Source organism: Protopterus annectens, chromosome 5.part0, assembly GCF_019279795.1.
Source record: "Protopterus annectens isolate FY-2018-M chromosome 5.part0, PAN1.0, whole genome shotgun sequence".
Lineage (NCBI taxonomy): Eukaryota > Metazoa > Chordata > Ceratodontiformes > Protopteridae > Protopterus > Protopterus annectens.
This window is the reverse complement of record NC_056735.1, coordinates 1290128391-1290150709: the sequence shown is the minus strand read 5'-3', so window position 1 is coordinate 1290150709 and position 22319 is coordinate 1290128391. Positions and strand designations below refer to the sequence as shown.

At 41.2% G+C, this 22319-nt stretch overlaps 1 protein-coding gene across 1 annotated transcript in view; it reads left to right on the top strand.

Moving 5' to 3' along the window:
* Positions 1-22319, top strand: part of LOC122802354 (ankyrin and armadillo repeat-containing protein-like) — a 1115117-nt gene that overhangs the window by 595520 nt on the left and 497278 nt on the right. Inside the window, exon 11 of the mRNA XM_044071991.1 lies at positions 497-698. Within this exon, the coding sequence (XP_043927926.1) occupies positions 497-698 (202 nt within the window). The remainder of the gene's footprint in view (positions 1-496; positions 699-22319) is intronic.

Sequence of the window (22319 nt, the reverse complement as noted above, 5' to 3'; positions counted from 1 at the left end):
TTGTCTGACAGGGCAAAGTTAAGACTAAACCTTGATGTAGAGTGGCCTTGAAGTTTATCGCTTTAAGTAAGTGATGCAGAGATCACAGTCAAATGAATGAGGAATGTAGGAGGGCTTTGCCCCCACAAGAAAGTGTAGTTGGTAGTTTTGTCATTAGGCATCTTTTATTTCCGCTGATAGAAGTTTTTGGATGTTATACATTTGTGCAGTCAGTTAACCTAGATCCTTATCATTTTAGTCTAAAATTACTTAAATGGTGGAATGCTATAAATAACTAACACCCTAAGTGCTACTTATTTACTAAATATCCAGTTTCACAGCTTGGTATTAATTATTTAGGGTAAAATCTCTTTCATTTATAGTAAATTAAGACTCATAGTTCTTCTCAATAGCCAAAGAGTCTGTCATTATCTGTGCAAGATTTAATATTAATTTTGCCCTGAAATTTGTATCCCACAGATTTTAGAATTAAGTGGTCATTCTGTTTTCATTTCAGGACCAACCGCTCTACATTTGGCTGCCCAATGTGGTTCTCTAGAAGCACTTCTATGCCTCCTTGCACTACAGGTCAATTACAAGATTACAGACAACAGAGGGTGGACTGCAGTGCACTTTGCTGCATTTCATGACAATGTTGGCTGTATCAGAGCTCTCCTCAGAAAAGATCCCACTCTGCTGGAAATGGAAACAATACCAGAGTAAGTTAACAAACTCGCTGCTGCTTAACGAAAGTATAACAATGAAACAAAGCACTAGGTCTGATCCAGCAGAATGATTGCCTTACTATTGTGGAAGAAAGTGCCCAGTTAATAACTTGAAGGTAAAGACTAGCAACATTATGTTACCTAATGTGTTACCTTATTAGATGGTTGAAGTTTCAAGTAAATTTCCACCACCAAAATTATGGACAAACCAAAATACTGTAGAACTAATCAGTGAATTCAGAGTTGGACCACTGAGGCAGTGCATTAGAAACTGACCTCTGGTTCCCAGTAACTAGAGGTAAGGCCTGTAAAACAGGACTACTGATAAATAGGATGATAAATAGCAGATACGGTCAAAAGTACTGGTAGATTTGTTGTTCTATAGGAGAGGATAGAAAGAATCTTTCTCTGTTTACCAGATTCACAAGCAGATGGATTTCCAAAATAGCACTAGGCAAATCTTAGCCCCATTGGTATATGGTAATAATGGCATGATTCATGGATATTGGTGTACAATACAAATGGCGACTGGCACGTGTTTAGAAATCACACAGAATAGTCATTTTGTAGCACTTGTGGAAGACAAGGGGCTAAATGCAGCACTAACACACAGTCATTGTCTTGTGCAGTTTAATTTGTGGGTTGTACATGTGTGAGACATATCAGTTAATGAAACCCCAAGAAGACAGCAGCCCTATGAATGACTGTCACCATGTACCTTTACCATATATGAAAACCATGAAAGAGTGACAGACTGACATGAGCAAAGGTTGATGTAACTGTAACCTGTATTACATATTATACGAAATAGTGCATCTATATGCAAAGTCAAATAAAATTTGCATGAACCATAAGTAGTTGTGGACAAAAATGTGATGGGTTCTGGCATGTCCACATATTCCAAGAGTGTTCTACCAAAGTATCATACTGTATAGCCAAGACATATTATGGAAGAGGCATGGAAGACCCCAGTCATGTCCTCCACATAGGATATTAATAACAGAGAGAGTAAAAACTCCTCTGCATCCTCCAAGAATGATTCCAGATTTGAGTACTAAACAGAATTAATACAATACTGTTCCTGGTAGACCATTAGGTGTGGAATTAGAAAGAAGGGCAACGTCTTTGTACCAGTTACTCAGAAAGCTAAAGTCTGAAGTTATCTGAGTTAGTTCAATTATATGTGTGGGATCTGGGTGACAGAAATAAGTAAGACTGTTAGGTTAGTTAATGAAATTGTATAGGAAAAAGGGTTACAAGATGCAGTAGGAGACAGATGGCATACATTAGAGGGATGTTCGGAACCAACATAGATTATATTTTATACCAATAATTAAGACCTTTGGGATGATCTCTATAGTGAGAGTATTTTGAGATCACAGGATACTGAAGCTAAAGTTTGTGGAATGTCAAAATAAGATGTTTCACTGGGTAGGTATTATTGAGCTTAGAATGGAGAGTCTTGAACATGATACTTTTCAAGACATTTTCTCCTAAATGTGAGAAGTTAACATACATTTCAAACTTTATAGAGTAGACAGTATGTGTTGCTTAAACAGAAAATGGATATAAAAGTTATAGCTAGGAAATGGGTAGTGGAAAGAAACAAGTATACAAAAAAAAACAACTGAAGAGTTAAACAGAATCATAAGAAGTTAGGCATGAAAACCCCCCATGGTTATTCCTGTTGTGTGTTGAAACAGTGTCCCTCAAACTGAAAGTAGTTGTTGTTCAATAGGAGTTTCAGTAGCTCGCTGATCATTACGGTTTCCCCTGGCAGTGCTTCCATTCTTTAGTGTAGTCTTCAATCACTGCAGAAATGCAGTAATCTTGCAGGAGTACTGTATACAGGGCTTTGAAGTCTATGGTAATCAGATAGGATTCTGGTTCAGTTTTGGTGTTTCTGATATTGTTGAGAAAGTCCATTGAGATGAGGATGAAAGATTTATTTTTCTCAGCTAATGGCTTGATTTGAACCTCCAGGAAAGTCATGATGGGTTCCATAATGGATATCCTGCTAGTCAGACTGGTCTATGGGGGTGGGAGGGTCTAGGAGGTTTTTGTGTGTCTTTGGAATCCCAAAGAAATTAAGGATTTTCGGGTGGGTTACCATCAGGAAGTCATGTAAGTTGCTCCCAATAAGCTCTTCCCTGTTGAGATTCAGGATTTCTAGATTGACTTCCTCATACACTGTCTTGATCTTGCCTATGTCCATTTGGCTGTAAAATTTGGGGTGATTAAAAAAACTTCAGGATCTTGTTGGAATAAGCGGAAGTGTTGGTAATCAATATTCCTCCTCCTTTGTCTGCTTTCATTATCTTTCTGGACTTATCCTTGCCTAGGTTCATACATCCCTGGGCTTCCTCTTTGCTTCTTTGAAGAGGTTGTATATTCTTCTCTTGCGTGGTTTTTTCTAGATTTTATGGATGTCATTCTTATATTTGTCTTTGAACATGGAGATAACAGGGTTGGGAACAGGGTAGAAATTTCTAATTTTTTTCCATTTGAATATAGTGATTAAGCTCTCCAGTGGGACTTCTTTCTCCTGTTGGGTAGTTCTTTCATGAAAGTATACCTTCAGGTTGAGTTTGCAGGTAAACAGTTTCAGAGCTATAATGGTGCTGGTTTAGTTGCTTCTTTAGTGTGGAATAAATGTGAAACCTTTTCTAAGAACTTGAAGTTTGGTGTTGTCTAAGGTTTTTTTTTGAGTGGTTCCATTCCTTGAGATGTTTGATTGGTGGGTCTCATTGTCTCCTCCCTTGCTGGTCCATTGACTTGGTAGGTGAAATCCAAAGCAGCTTCAAATCCCTTATGCCCTGCCACTTTTTGTTCTTCTTTTATTAACTGCCTTTGGAGTAATTCACTTATGGGGTCAGTTGAGGTGTGGCCTGTTTTACTTCTGTGCTCATCAGGGTGGCCCTCAGTGTGTTCTGTAGCTTCTCTGAAGAGACAGTGATGTTGAGGTCCAAATCTGGCTCTTGGCGGGTTGGTCCTTTCTGAAAATCCTGGTAGAAGCAGCATTGGTTTTTAAAAGTCTGTTTTTCTGTTTATGGACTTGGTTGGTGTGTTTCCTAACTATGTTGCCATTGTGTTCACGGTATTTGGTAAGGTTTCTTGTTGTTGCTGGAGACATTTATTGTAGTCTTTGTCCTTTCCCATCAGAGTGTTGGTCATCCTGTACACCTCTTCGGATCTTGTGAAGTTTTCTTTTCTTTCTTTAGTCGTAGCTTTGAAGGAGATGACTTTTTGGAAGATTTCTTGAAATTTGGTCACTCTTGCTGAGCTGTCCAAGCATGCCGCCTCAATCATTGTCAGTTTTGCTTCAGTTTCCTTACATTGATTGCAGTTGAGCCTGATGAGCATGTCAAGTAGTTTGATTCCAGTCGCCTTTAAGGTGTTTTTCCATTTAGTCATTAGGGTTTTGTCAGTGGTCCTCCAGATTATTATTTTATTTTTTTTAGTAGTTGTAGCCCCTGGATAATTGTCTGCTGGTCAGGCTATTTTTTAAATAAAGTCTTCTCATTGCAGACCCTTAAGTCTCTTAAGGGTCCATTCAAGTTTTGAGTAGGTGTCAGCTGTTAGCTGTGATCTGTGAATATGTTTTGGGCACTTTCTCCATTGTGGTTAATAAGACACCTGATGCCCCCAGACACCTTCTTTAGTGACTTCCAGCAGATCCATCAAGCAAATTTGATGAAGAGTTACAAAAATGAAGCAGCTCTGCAATACTGCACTCCTATAAGGCTAAGCATCCTTACCGCTCAACCCTTTCTTTTTACTAAGAAGCTAGCAGGCAAAAGATACAACAAGAACTTTACTCCAGCAAAAACATCAGAAAAAAAAGACTTTTGTCAGTCCTTGAGTCTAGCATGACTTTGCCTTACTGTCTTAAACAACTTTCATAAGATTTCATTTGTTTTCAAAAGCTTGGCACAAATCTGCTCTTTAGACCTGACAAGACATTTATGATAAACAGCAAACTCATTTAATCTTAGTTCTTTATAGCTCATTAGACAAAAGATGTAAACTCACCAAGAAGAAAATGATCACTTGAACTGTCATTGCTTCACCTTCAAAGGACTATTCTAATAAATGTTTACTTTATTTTTTAACCTTATTTTTATGCTTTTCCAGAAATGTTGTTTTTAATTATTTTAATGATGATTATACTACAAATTATCGGGGCTCTGTCCTGGGTCCTCTCCTATTAAATATATTCATTAATGACCTCCACACCTCCACTCACCATGCTAGTTTAGTTCAGTTATGCAAACAAATCAACATTAATATGTGAGGCCTCAAGAATTAATAAGACTTTGCCCAAAAATCTTTCTCTTCTGTAGAAACCTGGCTCAAAGAATCAAGCCTCCTACTCAACCACAAGAAAACTAAATTAATGCTTTCTACGTCAAAACGTTGCCAAATCCAAACGCAATCTTTTATCACAAAGTCAGCAAAAGTACTGTCATTGAAACTGTAACTCACAGGTGTTATAATTGATGACAATCTCAAATATGACCAGCATATACTGCACACCACTAAATCTACACAGCAGAAACTAAGCTCCCTTTATAGGATCAGTGGATTCCTTACAGATATTGCAAGAAAAACTCTGGCCACCACATTCTTATTACTGACTCTGTTATATGCCGCTCTTATCCTAACAAACTTAAACAATACTCAAAGAGATAAACTTGCCTCCTGCTACAATAAATATAGCTAAATTTGTCACCAATCTATCTCATAGGACACACCATTGTCATAGCTTAAAGCAACTAAACTGGCTTGAACTACACAGCTACCTAACATATTCACAGCCAACTACAGCACACACACTTATTCATTGTCCAGAAAAATGCTGTGCACTAGAAAACTTATCATTGCCCTACTGTCTAGCAAAGGACCTCCATTCTAGTAACAAAGTCTTATTACTTACAACTAAGTTAAATAATGTTGCAGGAGACTCGCTCTACTCTCAATACATTGCTAAACTCTGGAATAGTATCCCTACACAAATAAAACTCTCCAACAAACTCAGTATTGTTAAACCACTACTTAAACAACATCTTAACCAATCCTGTACTGCACATGCTCATCACAAGGTTAAGACTTTGTGTTCACCATACAATACTCTCCAAATATTCTCCTTAAATAAAATTCTCTCAACCTGTCACTAAAATGACAAAACAATTTTTATACATAACTGCTGCCTGTACAATCCATTAAATTGCATCTAGGCTTTCCCTTTAGTAACTTCCACCTCTGTAAAATCTTAGAATGTACAAGTGTAAGTACTGTTTGTGTATAAATGTAAATAGAAATGTAACTACACTGCGTTTAACTGGAACTTAGTATAATGGAATGTAAGCAAATTTAGCTTTTGTTTCTGTGCCTCCGCTGAAAATGGGTATTACCCAGTCGGACTCTCCTGGTAAACAAAGATAAATAAATAAATAATAAATAGATAAACCAATTGTGTTATTAAAAACTTGTTAAGATCGAAAGGAATACTGTCTGAACCACCCCCAATGACATCATAAAGAAAACCCAACCCACACATTAAATGGGATAGGGACATGCCTGGTAACGCGAGAATCCAGAACACATAATTATCCTCTGCTTAACCATTGTGATTTAGAAACCTTGGAGCAGCATTCATCTGCTAATTATTGCCAATAATAAAGAAGACCTTAAACTACAACAAGGACTCAGAGTTTGATTCCTCATTTATAAAAAACATCATTTTAACAATGCGAATCACTGAGTGATTGCGCAACCTAAGCTTTACTCATTAACAGGTTATATTGTTCCACAACAGACCAACCCCCAGCAGTTTGTCCGCTCCACGGATGAGGCGCAGTGAAGAAAGAAGATTAAAATGGAAAACAAATATAAACCAGAAAGCTGCACACACCTCTAGTTTTGTCTTTTTTTCTTTTAGGCTCACCCCTCCATATTCCAAGGGCAGAGAGAACTTTGCATCTGATGACCACATTCTTGGCTAGGCAAGACCTCTGAATTCATTCTTTTCTGAAGTTCTGACATGATGTTTAGTTGCAGGAGATAGGTAAAATATAATGTGCGATTAAATTATTAGAGCAGTTTGAATACAGGATTTGTTCAGATGCCACCAGTGTGTCTTGTTACTTGGGCTTTCCTGTAGCTCTGAGAGTTTTTGTTTTGTTCTATTTTTTTTTCTTTCTTTCCACATTTGGGTATTTTTGTACTAAGTGAAATAATTACTGTGCTAAACTCCAAACTAAAATTAATAGATTTATTTCTTCAGGAGGGCTGGAAGTGATCTGAGCTACTAACTTGTGGTTGATTACCATACCAGAAATTCAACTACTTCATAATTTTTCAAATGCAAACTTTTGTAGATAATACTGCTGTGTTTTAAACTGTTTATATTCTTTTAATATTGCTAACAAAATGAGACCCACCATATACTTTCTGAGAGCATCTCCTTGGTTAAATGGCTTGTGGGAATCAAATTCATGTCATCAGCTTGCTTACAGATTATTGAATTTCTTTATTAATCGATGTTTCCAGCCCATCAGCTTGCCAGTATGTGTTAAAAATAATTCAATAAGTTACCAAGGGTTCATTACTGTGGTTTAGAAAATAGCATTTTAATTCAGTTTATGTCCTTTATGAAGAAATGCAGCTTTTCATTTTACTTCACTGTTTAGTGTAGCATTTTTTTTGTGCATTGAAGGACTATGGATGATAGCCAGATGTTTAACTATAGAAAGAAAAAACTTTCAAAATTATAGGAAACCAGAGTAATAACAAAAAGATAATGAATTTCAAATACTTGCAAAAGGTATTAGTCCATACACAATAAGCATTATATCCATCTTTCAGATATTTAAGCCTGTGACATCTGCATACCCTATAACCTGACTTGAAGGATTTTCATTTATCTGTAATGGTAAGTAAAATTTAGATTTGGAGGAAAGTGTTTTAACTTGGGATATTTAAACATTCTGCTCACTTCTTTTATGCTTCAGACCATACATTTACTTTTTTGACACTTCATCTGCTGTACGGCCTCTCCTCTGTCATCAGTTATTTTTAGACTGTGATGTACAACCATAGTACTTGGGGACGTTAATATTGACTGGTCTCTCTATTCTACCCATACAACCCCACAACCCATTAACCTATATGGTTTTTCCCCAACATATCCTATCCCCAACCAGAATAGGCAATACTCTCCAAAAAGAAAGTACCATAGACTGGATCCTTACCAATAGAGACTCAAACAACTATACCACAGGCACCCTTCCCAGTGACCTCAGTGACCGCCTTATAACTTATATTATTAAACATAAATGCCCTACTTCCAACCCCCCCTTATATAGACTAATCAGAAACAAAAAGAAATTTATCCCACAACTATTTCTTGCTGACCTAAAATCCTGCAACTGGACCATATTAAGAACCCTACCCCTCCAGGAGAGTGTGTCCCACTTTAACGACACATTCCTTAAGATACTTGACTCACATGCCTCGCATAGACAAATTAGATCCAAAGTACGTATAGCACCTTGGCTAACTAGAGAAACAAAAACCAAAATTAAACTCCGTGACCAAGCCTGGGATAAATGGAGAGCCACAAAAAACCCCCAAGATCGTACTAAATTTCAACAACTAAGAAACACTACTAAAACAGCCATTACCCAAGACAAAAAACAATACTTCTGCCACCTCCAGCATAAACACCAGAACAACCCAAAGAAATTCTGGGCAGGTTAACTCCTTCTTCACCGAGGCAATCCAAACTCTAGCCAGTCAACTAACCTCCTCTCCCCCATCTGCCACACAACCCCATGATGATGCCCCTACCCCGTTTGCTTTAAAGCCAGTCTCTTCCTCCTACATACATACTCTCTTAAAAAAGCTCAAACCAACCACCCTGGCAGCTGATCACCTCCCAGCGGAATTCTTACAAATTGCATCTGATGTAATCGCTTACCCTATATCAATCCTTATCAATAGAACCATAACTGAAGCCAGCATCCCCTCTATTTGGAAGATTTCTTACATCATTCCGCTTCACAAAGGAGGTACCTCCACAGAAATATCAAACTATAGACCAATAGCTATACTGTCCCCAATAGTGAAAATTATGGAAAGATGCATCCACAAACAACTTCTTCACCACCTAACCTGTAATCATCTCTTGTCCAACTCCCAGCACGGCTTTCGCCCCCACCACAGTACAACCACTGCCCTCCTTTCCTTTGTCGACTCCATTAATAATAATCGCAATAACAAACTAATATCCCCTGCCCTCTTTCTTGACCTATCAAAAGCATTCGATATGGTCAATCACCAGCTCCTTCTTTCCACCCTTGCAACCCTACATCTGGACACCCCAGCACTAACCTGGTTCAAGGCTTACCTCACTGGTAGGCAACAAGCTGTTCTGTGGCAAAATAGACTATCAGGCCTGCTCCCCAATACCATAGGTTTTCCTCAGGGCTCAATATTGGGTCCACTTCTGTTTTCTATCTTCATAAATGACCTTCACTCAGTCATCCCTAAATCCACCTGCATCCAATATGCCGACGACTCCACCTTGATCTGCTCAGATGTCTCCCTCTTGAATCTCCAAACCACCACTTAACTCTGTTTTTCTCTAGTAGAAAAATGGTTCACCGACCTGAAACTCCTACTCAACCCAACTAAAACCAAATTACTACTATTTTTCCCCAACGTCTTCTCAACCCTAGGAAAAGAACTCCCAAATAATAACAATACAACCTTCCATGTTAAATCCAACAATGGGACTATCATAACCCCTGTCGCCAGTACCAAATTACTAGGTGTAACTATTGATCATAAGCTCAAATTTGACATACACATTACCCAAACCATAAAATCTGTTAACAAAAAACTTGAATCCATGTACAGAATAAAAAACTTTTTAACTCCTACTGCCAAATTAACTATTGCCCGCACACATCTCCTCTCCACCCTCCTCTATGCCTCCCCAGTTTTTTCTTTCCTCAATAAACGTGAACTTAACATGCTCTCTCTTGCCTATAACCACATTGCTAGATTTATAACAGGTTCCCCATATCGCACCCACCATTGTCTTAACCTGAGGAAACTTGGCTGGTTGGAACTGCCCAACCTTCTCAAACTTAACCAACTCACTGAAGCTTGTAAAATAATTAACCAACCAGATAGAACTCCCTCACTGTGTAGCATTCTGACCCCATACACTAACCTTAATAGTCTTCGATCATCCAACAGAACCCAGATCCTAACCATTAAAGCTAAGAACTCGGGCGGTGATGCTCTCTTTGCCAACTCCATTGGCAAGCCGTGGAACTCCCTGCCAAACTACCTTAGAATTACAACCTCGCACAATCAGTTCATAAACAACCTGAAAGAATATCTCAAGACACAATGGCTATGCCCATGTCCTGAACCTGACTAACTACATATATCAAACCCATCTAGTCCCATATCTCCTTAGTCCATGTTCCCTATGCAGATCTTTAAAATCTCTCAACCCTAATTGTAAACGGGTGATTCTTGAACTAGTCTATATACTATTAGTATATAAGAAATCACTGCTATGTATTACCTGCTGTTTGTTCTTTTGTCTTATATAACATCTATGAAATTTTTTCTCATCTTGTAAATGTAACATGTACCCTTTTTTATAACTTGTATTTTTTTTATAACTTGTATTTTCAACTTGTTTTAACCATTATGTTGGAGCTTTTCTCCTCGGGCCTCTACTGAAAAAGGATATGTATCCAGCTAGACTAGCCCGGTTAACAAATGTAAAATAAAATAAATAATAAATACTGATGGCCATTTAGAATGATCTATATCAACTGTTTGAGTCAGACTTATTCAAACACTGAAACACTAAACAGCAAAACATTAGAAATATAGGGTTTCGCTGAACTCACCAAAACACTTTAATAAAAGTGAAAAACATCAAAATCAGTGTTTTTACAGGAGGGTAAACCCCCTGCTCCTCAACATGGGTGACTGTACCCTAACACCGCCTGTTACTTATATTTACCAACTCTGAGACTACACAACACTGGTGGAAAAGAGAAATTCCCTTACCCCATTGACTGATGATCTCAGCAGAAACAGAGACAGCACTAAAGTAGTAATTATAAGTGAATGAGCCATATCAATTCACTTACACTAATGCAGCACATCACCCTGCAGTTAGTCAAGCACTGTAGCATTTAACCAAATATTTTTCATTTTAGTGCTGCAAAATAAATTTCAGTCAAAGCTCAATGAACTCTGTGGCAGCCAGTTAAAATGGTCATGGCCATCTTGTTCAGGCTCTTCAGGTACCCTTGACCATCCTGATCCTTCAAAACATCATGTAATAAAACAAATGGACACTTCTAAAGAGGCAGTAAACTAAAGAAGATGCTGAGAAACTCCATTTACAAGACCCACATTAGAGAAAAAGACACACACACACACACACACACACACACACACACACACACACACACACTTGAAGTTGGCGGTACACTCTGGAGAAGAGGGAAACAACTTCTGTTTTTTTTTTTTGTTTGTTTTGTTTTTTTAATTCTAATTTTTTTTTCTTTTTGCTTTCCATTGTATACCTTCCAGTGATCATTTGTTTTCTGCTCTTATTACTCCTACTTTTAGCGTCCCCAGTACTGCCCCCTTTTTTAAAGGACAGAACAAGGCGAGGCTAGTGGGACCTCCATACCTGTCTGGTACACAGTCGTAAGGGACACTACTTCAATAATTAAGATAATGGCATCAGCTGAAAATGGATGGAAGTTGGATGTTTTTTTTTCCACTGGAGACAAATAATTTGGCTCCTAAAGTGATGAGTACTGTACAATGTGGATGCAAAATTAGGATAGGACCATAAAGAGTAAACAAGGTAATAGTCCTCTGAGTGCTACCTGTAGCAATGCAGTGCCTAGATTGCTCTGTACCACAGTGTTCGGCATATAGTTAAACAACTGACACAAAACTCACAACTTTGTTAAGTTAGGAGAGGACTGGTGTGCCCCTCACCTTAAGAGGAAACAGCATCCGTTGATAGGGTTAAGCATTTTATTAGCAAGCACTTAACCTAACTTGTACATAGTTAACTAACAAAAAAATGTCATCCCTATTATTAAAGTCAACACAGTGAAATAAAAGATTTTAGGGCAAATATATGTTTTATGGGCAACAAGGGAAATAGAACAAAAGGGGGTGACTATTAAAAATGGAGAGTAATGACCACTAGTGTTAAAAGTCAATTTAAAAAGCTTTCTGAATTTATAATCCAGTAGAGTAGCTTTGCCTGAATAGTATCGCACTTACAAAAGCATTGCACATTCAGAACCATAACTGGGATGTCAACATACCGGAGTCTATATGAGTGGCATCAAACTACTTAAAAATAGGGCACTATGGACTATAGTAAAAAGTTTATACACTATGGATTATAGTAAAAAGTTTATACAGTGCTGTTTAACCCTTTAATTGTGAGTGACGCTCTGTCTCAAAAAAAAAAAAAAAACACAATTGCAATGCAACTGCATCAGGTGCCAGGATGATTTGGCTTATTTTTACAGTGAAAAAAGGGCTAAAAAAGCTTATGCATTTTTAACTGGGTGCACAGTTCAGTAAAATTGACTGAATAATTTGTAGATAATTAAAAATATCTGAAATCAGAGCCAGAAATAGTACTGTAATGTAGCCAGTCAGCATTACAAGCCTGTATCTATGTCTAAGCCCTTTATCATGTGACATATTTTAAGCATGTCACATGCTGATTCTCTCCAGTGCCACCAGTGAGTGAGATGTTATAGGTGCCAGTCTAGACAGTTTGTGCGACTAAACTGACAATGAGGCAGTCTCTTCAAATACATTTTTTTAATAATGTTGCCCACTTTGCTGAGACGGTTTTGAACAGTGGGGTTTGAGGAATACTGTGTAAGCAATCAATCTGTAGATACCCAGACACTTTGTCACTCAATCACAGCTAAACAATCGGTAGGAGAGAATTTTTGGAATTAAGGAACAGCCATACCACAGTTGAGTTGCATGAAGACATGCAGCACCATAGTGGCTGTCTCTACAACCATGCTAAATGCTAATGAGGCATTCTGGGGGAGAGACGTATGCTAATTAGTAATGTGCACTTTTTCAGAGCTATCTGTGGTAAGGCAGTTAGACAGCCAAGCCATGTAACTTAACACAGTTTCTCCTGGCTGCTTGCAGTAATGAAAACAGCCAAAAGATCTTGTGCATCCATCAAAGTAGAGGTAAGTGCTGGGAAGTTTAGTGCTCAGGTAGTGTTGGGTGGTGAGTGTGTGCATGTGAGGGGGCTACATTTGTGATTGTGTGTGTCAGTATGGGATGTCGCATTAGTGAAGATAGTGAGGGGTTAAGGTTAGGTGTATGTGTGTATATGTGTGGGCGAGTGTGTGTGTGTGTGTGTGTGGGGGGGGGGGGGGGGCTAGGGTGGCTGTCATACTTACACACACCCCTAGACTAATGAGCAAAGCCTGAAACACTGGGTCTGGGGGACCACTAGCCACCAATGATAACTCTAAAGATGTGGGATGGGGAAACAATACACACCAGGGAAAACCTTTATCATCATGCCTTAAAAGCACTAACACATAGCATGGGTGAGGGGAACAATTAGACACCAAGAAAAACTCTTACATCTTGTGTTTAACAGTACTTTATCATAACACGGATTAAGGGGGAATTACTAGACACCCACAAGAACTCTGAAGACATGTGTCAGGGAAAACACCAGACACCAGGGATACTCTGTATAATGTACTTTAAAGGCACTTAATTAAATAAAAATGTGGTCCACTCGGGCAACTCACATGCAAGGCCTAAACCTGGTCTGTGACACTAATAGAACTTGTTGGCGGGATAGATTTGTGTCCCAGAGACTCCCCCCATCTGTGGAATAGACTCCCTCTCCATGTTAGGTAGAGTACCTCTCTAGCCTCTTTAAGAGGAACCTGGATGACTGGAAGGGAAACAGAAAATACACCCCCTGGGATCCCACCTGTGTCCTTGCTGGACAGGGGAAACTGTTGCTGACTTTGTGGGAACATGGGCAAAATTCTTGCCTAGGCTTATAAGGGCGGCCAGGCCAATAGTCTAGTATCATCCTATGAACCTAGACACCAGGGATACTATAAGTAATGTGCATAAAAGACACTAAAAGGGATTCCAACCCTGTACCCTCCTGTTGTGGATGTTAGTCAATTGCGTCACCACTAGACACCCGTTATATCATGTATAAAAGCAATAGGACTTTAGAAAAAGTCAAATACAAAGCTGTGAAAATGTATTTGAAACCTAATTCTCTTGCCATGGGAAACCTCAGCATTAACCGACTGCAGTAACTGATAAGTTAGTAAAACAGGTTTTTTTTTTTAACGTATAATGAGGATCTCAGGCATGATTCAACCTCTGTATCAGCTTTTACAGGACAGAGACAGGAAACAATTTTTTTGCTCAAGAAATAAAGGCAAAGCCAAAATAATGGTGAGACAAAATCGTGGACGGTTTTTAATTGTTTCTCCTACAACTTAGTTACTACTATAACAGCTTTTGCACTACCATGCATTTACTGAAGGATATGAAGTGTAAAACACTAATGTCATGTATTAAAACTGAATGTAATTATTCTTGTTTTATAAAGGCAGGGAAAAGGAGACATCAGGGAAACTCTGGCAACATAGGGGTAAGTATGGGGTATACTGTATATGTGTGTGTGTGTGTGTGTGTGTGTGTGTGTGTGTGTGTGTGTGTGTGTGTGTGTGTGTGTATTTGAATGTGTGTGTATTATGTGTAGGAGAGTAAATGAGGGTTGCCTATGCTAACATCATGCATAAGCTGCAGGAAAGTGGTAATCTGTCCCTGTAGTAGTTAACAGTGATTCAGAGACATGCAAATTAACCAATACTGACGGTTTCCACTTTTTGGCTAAACATCTCTCTGAATATGCTGGTACCACATTGTGTAAATAGGGACTTTTTACTGCAGTTCGTAATGTGAATGATGGGGTTGTTTCTGAATCCTTGGATGAGTGTGTGCTTGTTTAAAGCAAGCCAGACACATTACTAGGGGATGAATATGCAGAAGCACCATGTTTGCTTGTGTGTGTGTGTGTGTGTGTGTGTGTGTGTGTGTGTGTGTGTGTGTGTGTGTGTGTGTGTGTGTGTGTGTGTATATATATATATATATATATATATATATATATATATATATACTTGTGTATGCATTTGTCATTGTCTGTGAAGTTATTTTTCTGCTGACATTTTATTCACAAATATCTCAAAGAGCTGACTAGTTCAATAGAGTGGAATCTGTAGAATTGACACTCTTGTCAGCAGAACAACAGCTCACCTAGACTTAATTTGAAGTCCGAAAATTCCACTGAGTCATTATTGATAAAGTATAGCAGTGTTATCAATTATTGGTTGAGATAAGCATATCATAATATCATCAGCAAAAGCTATTATTTGATTTCTAAATTGTGTACAGCTAGGAATATGATGCAATTGTTTTGGAACAACTGGAAAAAGAGTTTCCAGATACAGATTAAAAGCTACATAGACATGTAGCATCCTTATCTTGTCCTAGTTTTAATTTTAATTTTGCAAAGCCATGCTCTTTCTTTCGGCTTTTTCCCGGTTAGGGGTCGCCACAGCGGAACTCCGGTCTGCTAATGATTGGTAGTTGATTTTTACGTGCCGAGTTACCAGCCCTGAAACACAACCTTCAATGAGGGTACGCCCATTCATGCATGTCTCCACGCAGAAGACGCTCTAGCTGAGAATCGAACCAGACAACGTCTTACTGTGAGGCGACAACACTACCACAGCACCTATTGTTAATAAATCACTAATAAATCATGGAAGGATTCTGATCTAAGACTTCAACCTTTAGCAATGGCTGACAACTTGGCTGCATGTGTGCAGGCTGTAAGCACTGCCGGTGTGTTTTTTGACAGCAGACTGTTAGTGGTTCAATGTTTGTAGACTTTTACAATCCTGGGGTTAGATGTGTAAAGATGTATAGGGACAAAGCCCTCTACACGGGGTAGTGTGAGAGGCAAATCTCCCCATGTAAAGATGCTTCACTTCTTATTGTGCATAACATGCAGAGCATGCTGTCTGTAACTAAACTCATTGTTACTCTGGGTCTGTAGGTTAAATATGGTGTTTATTTAGTGCATCAACAAACATGCATGCAGCTAGGAGGTCATGCAGACCACAGTATGTAGAAAAATAATTACAAACACTTGCATCAGTCAGGTTGTGCAGTTGTACAATGACTACAGTAATAGATATTAATGTGCTGTGTGTAAAATCTGTCTGCTTTTTAAATAATATCCATTCTGGTGAGTGGTGTTCTCAACATTTTTTTTCATTAATAAGTAGGTTGATGAATGTGCTGTTCAGTGATGTTACACAAATCTGAGTAAAGTATACAGGCAGATAATTATTTCCTGTCTCTCTCTCTCCCTCCCTCCCTCCACTATCCAATCTGAAGCATAAACGTTCAATGTTAAGTTGTCTCTCTCGCCTTCATTCTTGCTGTTTGGGTTCAGAGATGACCCTCGGCTCCGAATCGGCCATTTTCTAAAGCTCAAGAGCTACTTCCTGGCTCGAGGCCTCCCTATATCCCACAATGCCTGGTGCTAGACCCCCAGATCTCGTTTGCCGCTTCTGCCACGAGGTTGCGCTTTACTGGCTCAGGTCGTATTGATCTTTTGTATTTTTAGTAGTTAAACTGTTAGTTTATATTTTTCGAATCTTTTGTTAAATCAGAGTAGTACTGTAGACTAGTCTTTGTTTCCCTGTGTTTTCTGACCCTTAGGAAACTCATTTTTACTTAGAGAGTTTCCCCCCTCCCCCTCTATCTCCCTTAGTAGGCCATTTAAGTTAGAGGCTATCCCCTTCCCTTTCATATTGTTTGCAGTAGGAAGTAGTGTTTAGCCTTTGTAGTCTAAGATCATAGTCTCTTAGTTTCTGTTAGTATAGTTACCTAAAATTTTTGTATGAAGGTGTGGGACTAGTGTGTGCGTGTGAGTGTGTGTGTGTTTTTTTGCACTAGTCTAAATTTTCATCAATCGGTATTCCTTTTATTTATAACATGTCAAAGGATACCAAGGTATCAGGGTTCAAGAAGTGTGACTCGTGCTGTCAGAAAATGTCTCTGACAGACGGTCACACTTCTTGTGTTTATTGTTTGGGTTCCCTACACCTGCAGGACTCTTGCTCGGTATGTCATGCCTTTAGTCCGAGAGTCCTGCAGGAGCATAGGAACAAGTTAATTCTCAGGGGTTTGCTAAAAACCAAGGCATCTCTGGCAAAGTCTCAGCCAGCTAAAACCCTTAAGCCCACCAATGCCGTCGGCTCCCAGTATAGAGCCGTCGCCAGGTGGAGCTTCTGCTTCAATTTTGGTTCCGGCCAGGACCAAAGTATCAAAATCTCTCTCGGCTCTGACCTTGGTGTCGGAGCCGTCAGGGAGCTGTAAGCGATCCAGATCACCATCCCTGGAGTCAATTCGCTCGGCTCCAGGATCACCTTTGCTACAGTCTGAATGGAGCCATAGGTCCCACTCTTCTCGGTCCTCGTGGCTGTCTGATCATGACTTGGAGAGAGTGGTTAGTAGACTCCTCAAATCACAGGCCCTGGCTAAAATGTTAACTAGCCCTCCTCATCAGGCTGTGGCTGCTCCCTTTTCTGAAGTAGTTCCTCCTCCGACTCCTCCTGTCAGTTCGGAGCCGGAGCTGGTTGGGGCTCAGATCCTGCAAACGTCAGCATCGATACTTCCCCTTTCAGCTCCTTTGTCAGCTCCAATTTCTTCAATGGTTCCATCCTTGGATGGATCTGGGCACTGAGACTCCCTCGTCGGCTCCGAGGAGGTGAGTGGCATCGGACCCTTGTCCGACCCCATTCTCCCTCTCAGAGCCTCGGCGCAGGTAAGCTCGGCTCCTACATAGGCCTCGGACCCATCCCTTTCAGTGCCAGAGAAGATTCCCGTGTTCTCAGAGCAGGGGCCATCTTCTGTGCCAGACAGGGGCGCCTTCGAGGCCATGAGGAGCGTGCTGACTTCTGAGTCTGCACCTCAATCAGCCCCTTTAGCTCCTCCCCCCAGGGTGCCTGCTTCGGTCTCTGCCCCTCCTCCAGACCCCAAGCGAGGGGATCAAAGGCTTCAGGTCACCCCACTGGGTGTATCTTCCTCTTCCGATGCCTCCCCTGAGATTTCAGAGGATCCCCCTCGAAAGAGGAAATGTAAGAGGAAACATGTTGACTCCCCAGAGTCAGTCACATCAGATACTGACTTGGAGGATTTGGAAGGGTCCCCAAGATCCCCCTCTGAAGATGTCTCTTTCTCAGACATCCTTAAGATCCTTAAGCAGAGGGGGAACTGGTCTGCCCTTAACCCTTCTGAGGATGAGTCGGTTTACTTGGATGCATTTGGTTCTCACCCCTCCACCTCCTGGGTGTCTCTGCCTTTCAATCCATTAATGTAAGTGGTGGCTCGGAAGGCGTGGTCAGCTCCAGACACACTGGAACCAACCCCTCGCAGGCCCACTAAGTTTATCACGGCCCCCCAAGATAAACAGTTTCTGACAAAGGGTGTCCCCGTTGATGCCATGGTGGTAGCAGCTGCCACAAAAAAGGAGTTGGCTGACACTTCTGTACCTGTCCATCTCCCTAACAAAGAGTCTAGGACAATGGATAGATATGGGAAGTGGATGTTTTCCTCAGCGACCTTCTCCATGCAGTCGCTGAATTATTTGTGCCACTTTACCCATCTTCAGAGGGATCTCCTCAAGGAGCTAGGAGATACCCTGCAAGATCCATCAGCTGCAGGGGCTCAAGACAAGCTAAACTCCCAGCTGGTGACTCTTAATTCTATCGTTAACTCCTCCATGCGGCTCATTTCGTATGCGGCTGATGGGGCGAGTAGAGCCGTAGGCACAGGCATGGCTTTGAGAAGGCATGCCTGGATGCTGTTATGTAACTGCGCTGATCCCTTCAAGGCGTCTTTTACCAACACCCCTTTTGATGGTTCGGCTCTGTTTGGACCTCAGGTGAAAGATACACTTACCAGGTGTGAGCAAGAAGGCAAGACTCTCTCTGTCGTTGGAGTCTGTTTTTCCTCTCCCTCTAGACCATACCCTAAGGGTCAGAAGAGTGGGAAGATGTGGTTCCAGAAACCCCAGGGAGCCATGCCTGACACACGTGGCAAGTTTCCCTCCAGAGGCAGAGGAGGGAACAACAATAGATGCCACCCGCAGGGCAGAGGGGGTCCGCAGAATCAGGGCAGCAGAGAATCTTTCTCCTTCAAGCCCTTCCAGCACCCCTGAGGGGCTGCCTGGCTGTCCGCCTTCAGAGGCTGTCGGGGGAAGATTGTCTCTGTACCCAGAAGCCTGGCATCTCATCACTCGAGACAGATGGGTACAGTCTATCATATCCGGAGGTTACAAAATCCCATTTGTCCACACTCCCTTAAAATCAAACAACCCCATCCCAGATGTTCCACCCAGTCTAAGGGAACAGGCAGTACAAGAAATTTCAAGACTGCTAAAAAAACAGGCCATCCAACAAGTCCCAGCAGACCAGCAAGGATCCGGAATTTACTCAAAGTTCTTTTTGGTACCAAAGAAGACAGGGGACTGGAGACCCATTTTGGATCTCAACAGACTAAACAAGTTTGTTCAAAGAACGAAGTTCCAGATGATCACACTTCAGTCCATTCTACCCTTTTTGGGTCACGACAATTGGATGTGCTTCATAGATCTTCAGGATGCATAATACCACATCAAAATGGACAGGCGTTCCAGAAGGTTTCTCCACTTCTGGCTGGGAGACAGTCATTACCAGTTCAGAGTCCTGCCCTTTGGTCTCACCACAGCCCCCAGGGTGTTCACCAAATGCATGGCAGTGGTTACCACTCACCTAAGACGGCAAGGATTCCAGGTGTTTCCATATCTAGATGACTGGCTCCTTACTGCTACCACCAGACATCAATTGCTAAGAGCCAGGGATTATACCATCCAAACATTCTCCAACCTAGGTATCTCAATAAATTTTGAAAAGTCTGCATTGTCACCTTGTCAGTCCTTAACCTTTATAGGCGGAAGATTAAATACGAAAGATCTGTCTGCAAGGCTTCCAGTAGACAGAGTGGCAGACATTCGCTGACATGTACAGGTATTATTAGGATGCAGAAAGATTCAGGACAGATTTGTCCTAAAAACCTTAGGTGTCATGGCAGCAGCAATCATATTAGTTCCCCTGGCTCATTTTCACATGAGGATTCTCCAGTGGATGCTTTTCACCCAATGGTCCTTTCAACAACTTCCTTTGTCTCACAAGATAATAATCACACAGTCATGCAAAGACCACTTGGCTTGGTGGATGGACTCTCCATCAGTACCCCAGGGCAGACCATTTGTCCTTCCTCCTCCAGTTGCCACAGTGACCACGGATGCCTCCCTGATCGGGTGGGGGGGCATTTTCAGGGCAGGACTGTCCAGGGCACCTCGCAACCCCACGAGTACCACTTGCACATAAACATCTTGGAGATGAGGGCGGTGCTTTTAGCGTTGCAAGCTCTTCAGAACTGTCTACCCACTGGGACCATTGCAATTCAGACAGACAATATGTCTGTAGTGTGGTACATCAACAAGCAGGGCGGAACCAAATCATATCCCTTATGTTGAGAAGCACTCAGACTATAGCAGTGAGCGATCTTCTTTCAACGGTTTCTGATGGTAACGCACATCCCTGGGAAGTCCAACATCATAGCGGACAGGCTAAGCAGAGCTATTCTCATGCCTCACGAGTGGTCTCTCAACCGGACAGTAGCGGACAGAATCTTCCGCAAATGGGGCCAGCCTTGCTGCGACCTTTTCGCAACTCCTCTCAACAGCAAGTGCGACAGTTTCTTCACTCTCTTCCCTCTTTCCAGACACTCCCCCAGAGACACTCTAGTTCACGATTGGCCCTAGGGACTTCTGTATGCATTCCCACCCTTTCCACTAATTCCCAAACTAATTCAGAAAGCTACCGTGCTGGGTTGCAGGATGATCCTCATTGCCCCCTACTGGCCTCGACAAATCTGGTTCCCATTCCTGCATCGTCACCTTTTAGAGCAGCCTTGGAATCTGGACCCAATTCCAGACCTCCTGATCCATCAGTCAGGCAGGCTGCATCAGTCTCTTCAGTCTCTCAACCTCACTGCTTGGTTGCTCCACTTCCAACCTTAGCCAGGCTTCCCAGTATTTCCAATTCAGTGCGTGAGAGTATCCTTTCCTCGCACAAACCTACAACCAGGAAGACTTATGCTAGTAAGTGGAAACATTTCTCTTTCTGGGCAGAGGCTAGAAATATAGATCCCTTCACAGCCCCTGTCCATAACGTTCTGAACTTCTTAGCAGAACTTTTTCAAGCGGGCTCCTCGTCAGCCACCATTAGAGTTCAATTAGCGACAATCTCTAATTTCCATATGGGCCTGTCAGAATCCAGCATCATGTCCCATAAGCTTTGCAAAGCCTTTCTGAAAGGAACAATCTTGCTCAGGCCTCCAGTGAAAGATCCCCCGCCTCCGTGGGACTTAAATTTGATCCTAGCTTCCTTGATACTTCCTCCCTTTGAACTGGCAGCTTCCTGTTCCTTGAAATTGCTTACTTGGAAAACCCTCTTTTTGGTGGCCATTACTTCAGCGAGGAGAGTTTCTGAACTTCAAGCCCTTTGTGTTCGTCCTCCTTATCTAGTTTTCCATAAGGATAGAGTTTCACTCAGGACTAATCCTTTGTTCCTTCCTAAGATCCCCTCCGAGAACAATTTGAATCAATCCATCGATCTGCCAGTCTTTTTTCCAAATTATTCCAACAAAGCTGAACACAAATTACACCAGCTGGACGTTCATACGCAATTATGTTTCTGTTTGCATAGGACTGAGCAAATAAGGAAATCAGACCAACTCTTCCTGTCCTATGCGGAGGGTAAGCAGGGTCGACCAGTGAATAAAGTAACCTTATCCAGGTGGTTGTCCTCTATTATTACCCTTATTTAACAGTTGCGGCATAAAGAACTCCCTGCTAAACCTAAAGGCCACTCTACTAGGGCTTTAGCTACGTTGGTAGCCTTTCAAGCAAGACTACCAATGGAAGCCATTTGTGCAGCAGCCACATGGGCCACCCCTCATACCTTCATTTCACATTATAAATTGGATGTGGCCTCTAGGAGTAGAGCTGATTTTGGTTCCACTGTGCACAAGAGTCTGTTCCGATGAGCCACCCAGGACTAAGGTGCTAGGGACGCTGTCCTAACCAGCAAGAATGAAGGCGAGAGAGACAATTTAACATTAAGAAGTTATGTACCTACCATAACGTTCCATGTTAGTTGTCTTCTTCTCGCCTTCTTTTTTGCGTCCCACCCTCCATCCCCCTAGCCTAGATGGACCGAGAAGAGTCTTCCTATGAGTCTTGTCACTGGCTGAGTCTTTACCGTTTTATGTCCTCTACTTTTTTCTTCAGCCCTCTAGCTGAAGTCTTGCTTTTTGGGACAGTTGTCCTCTTGTATTATT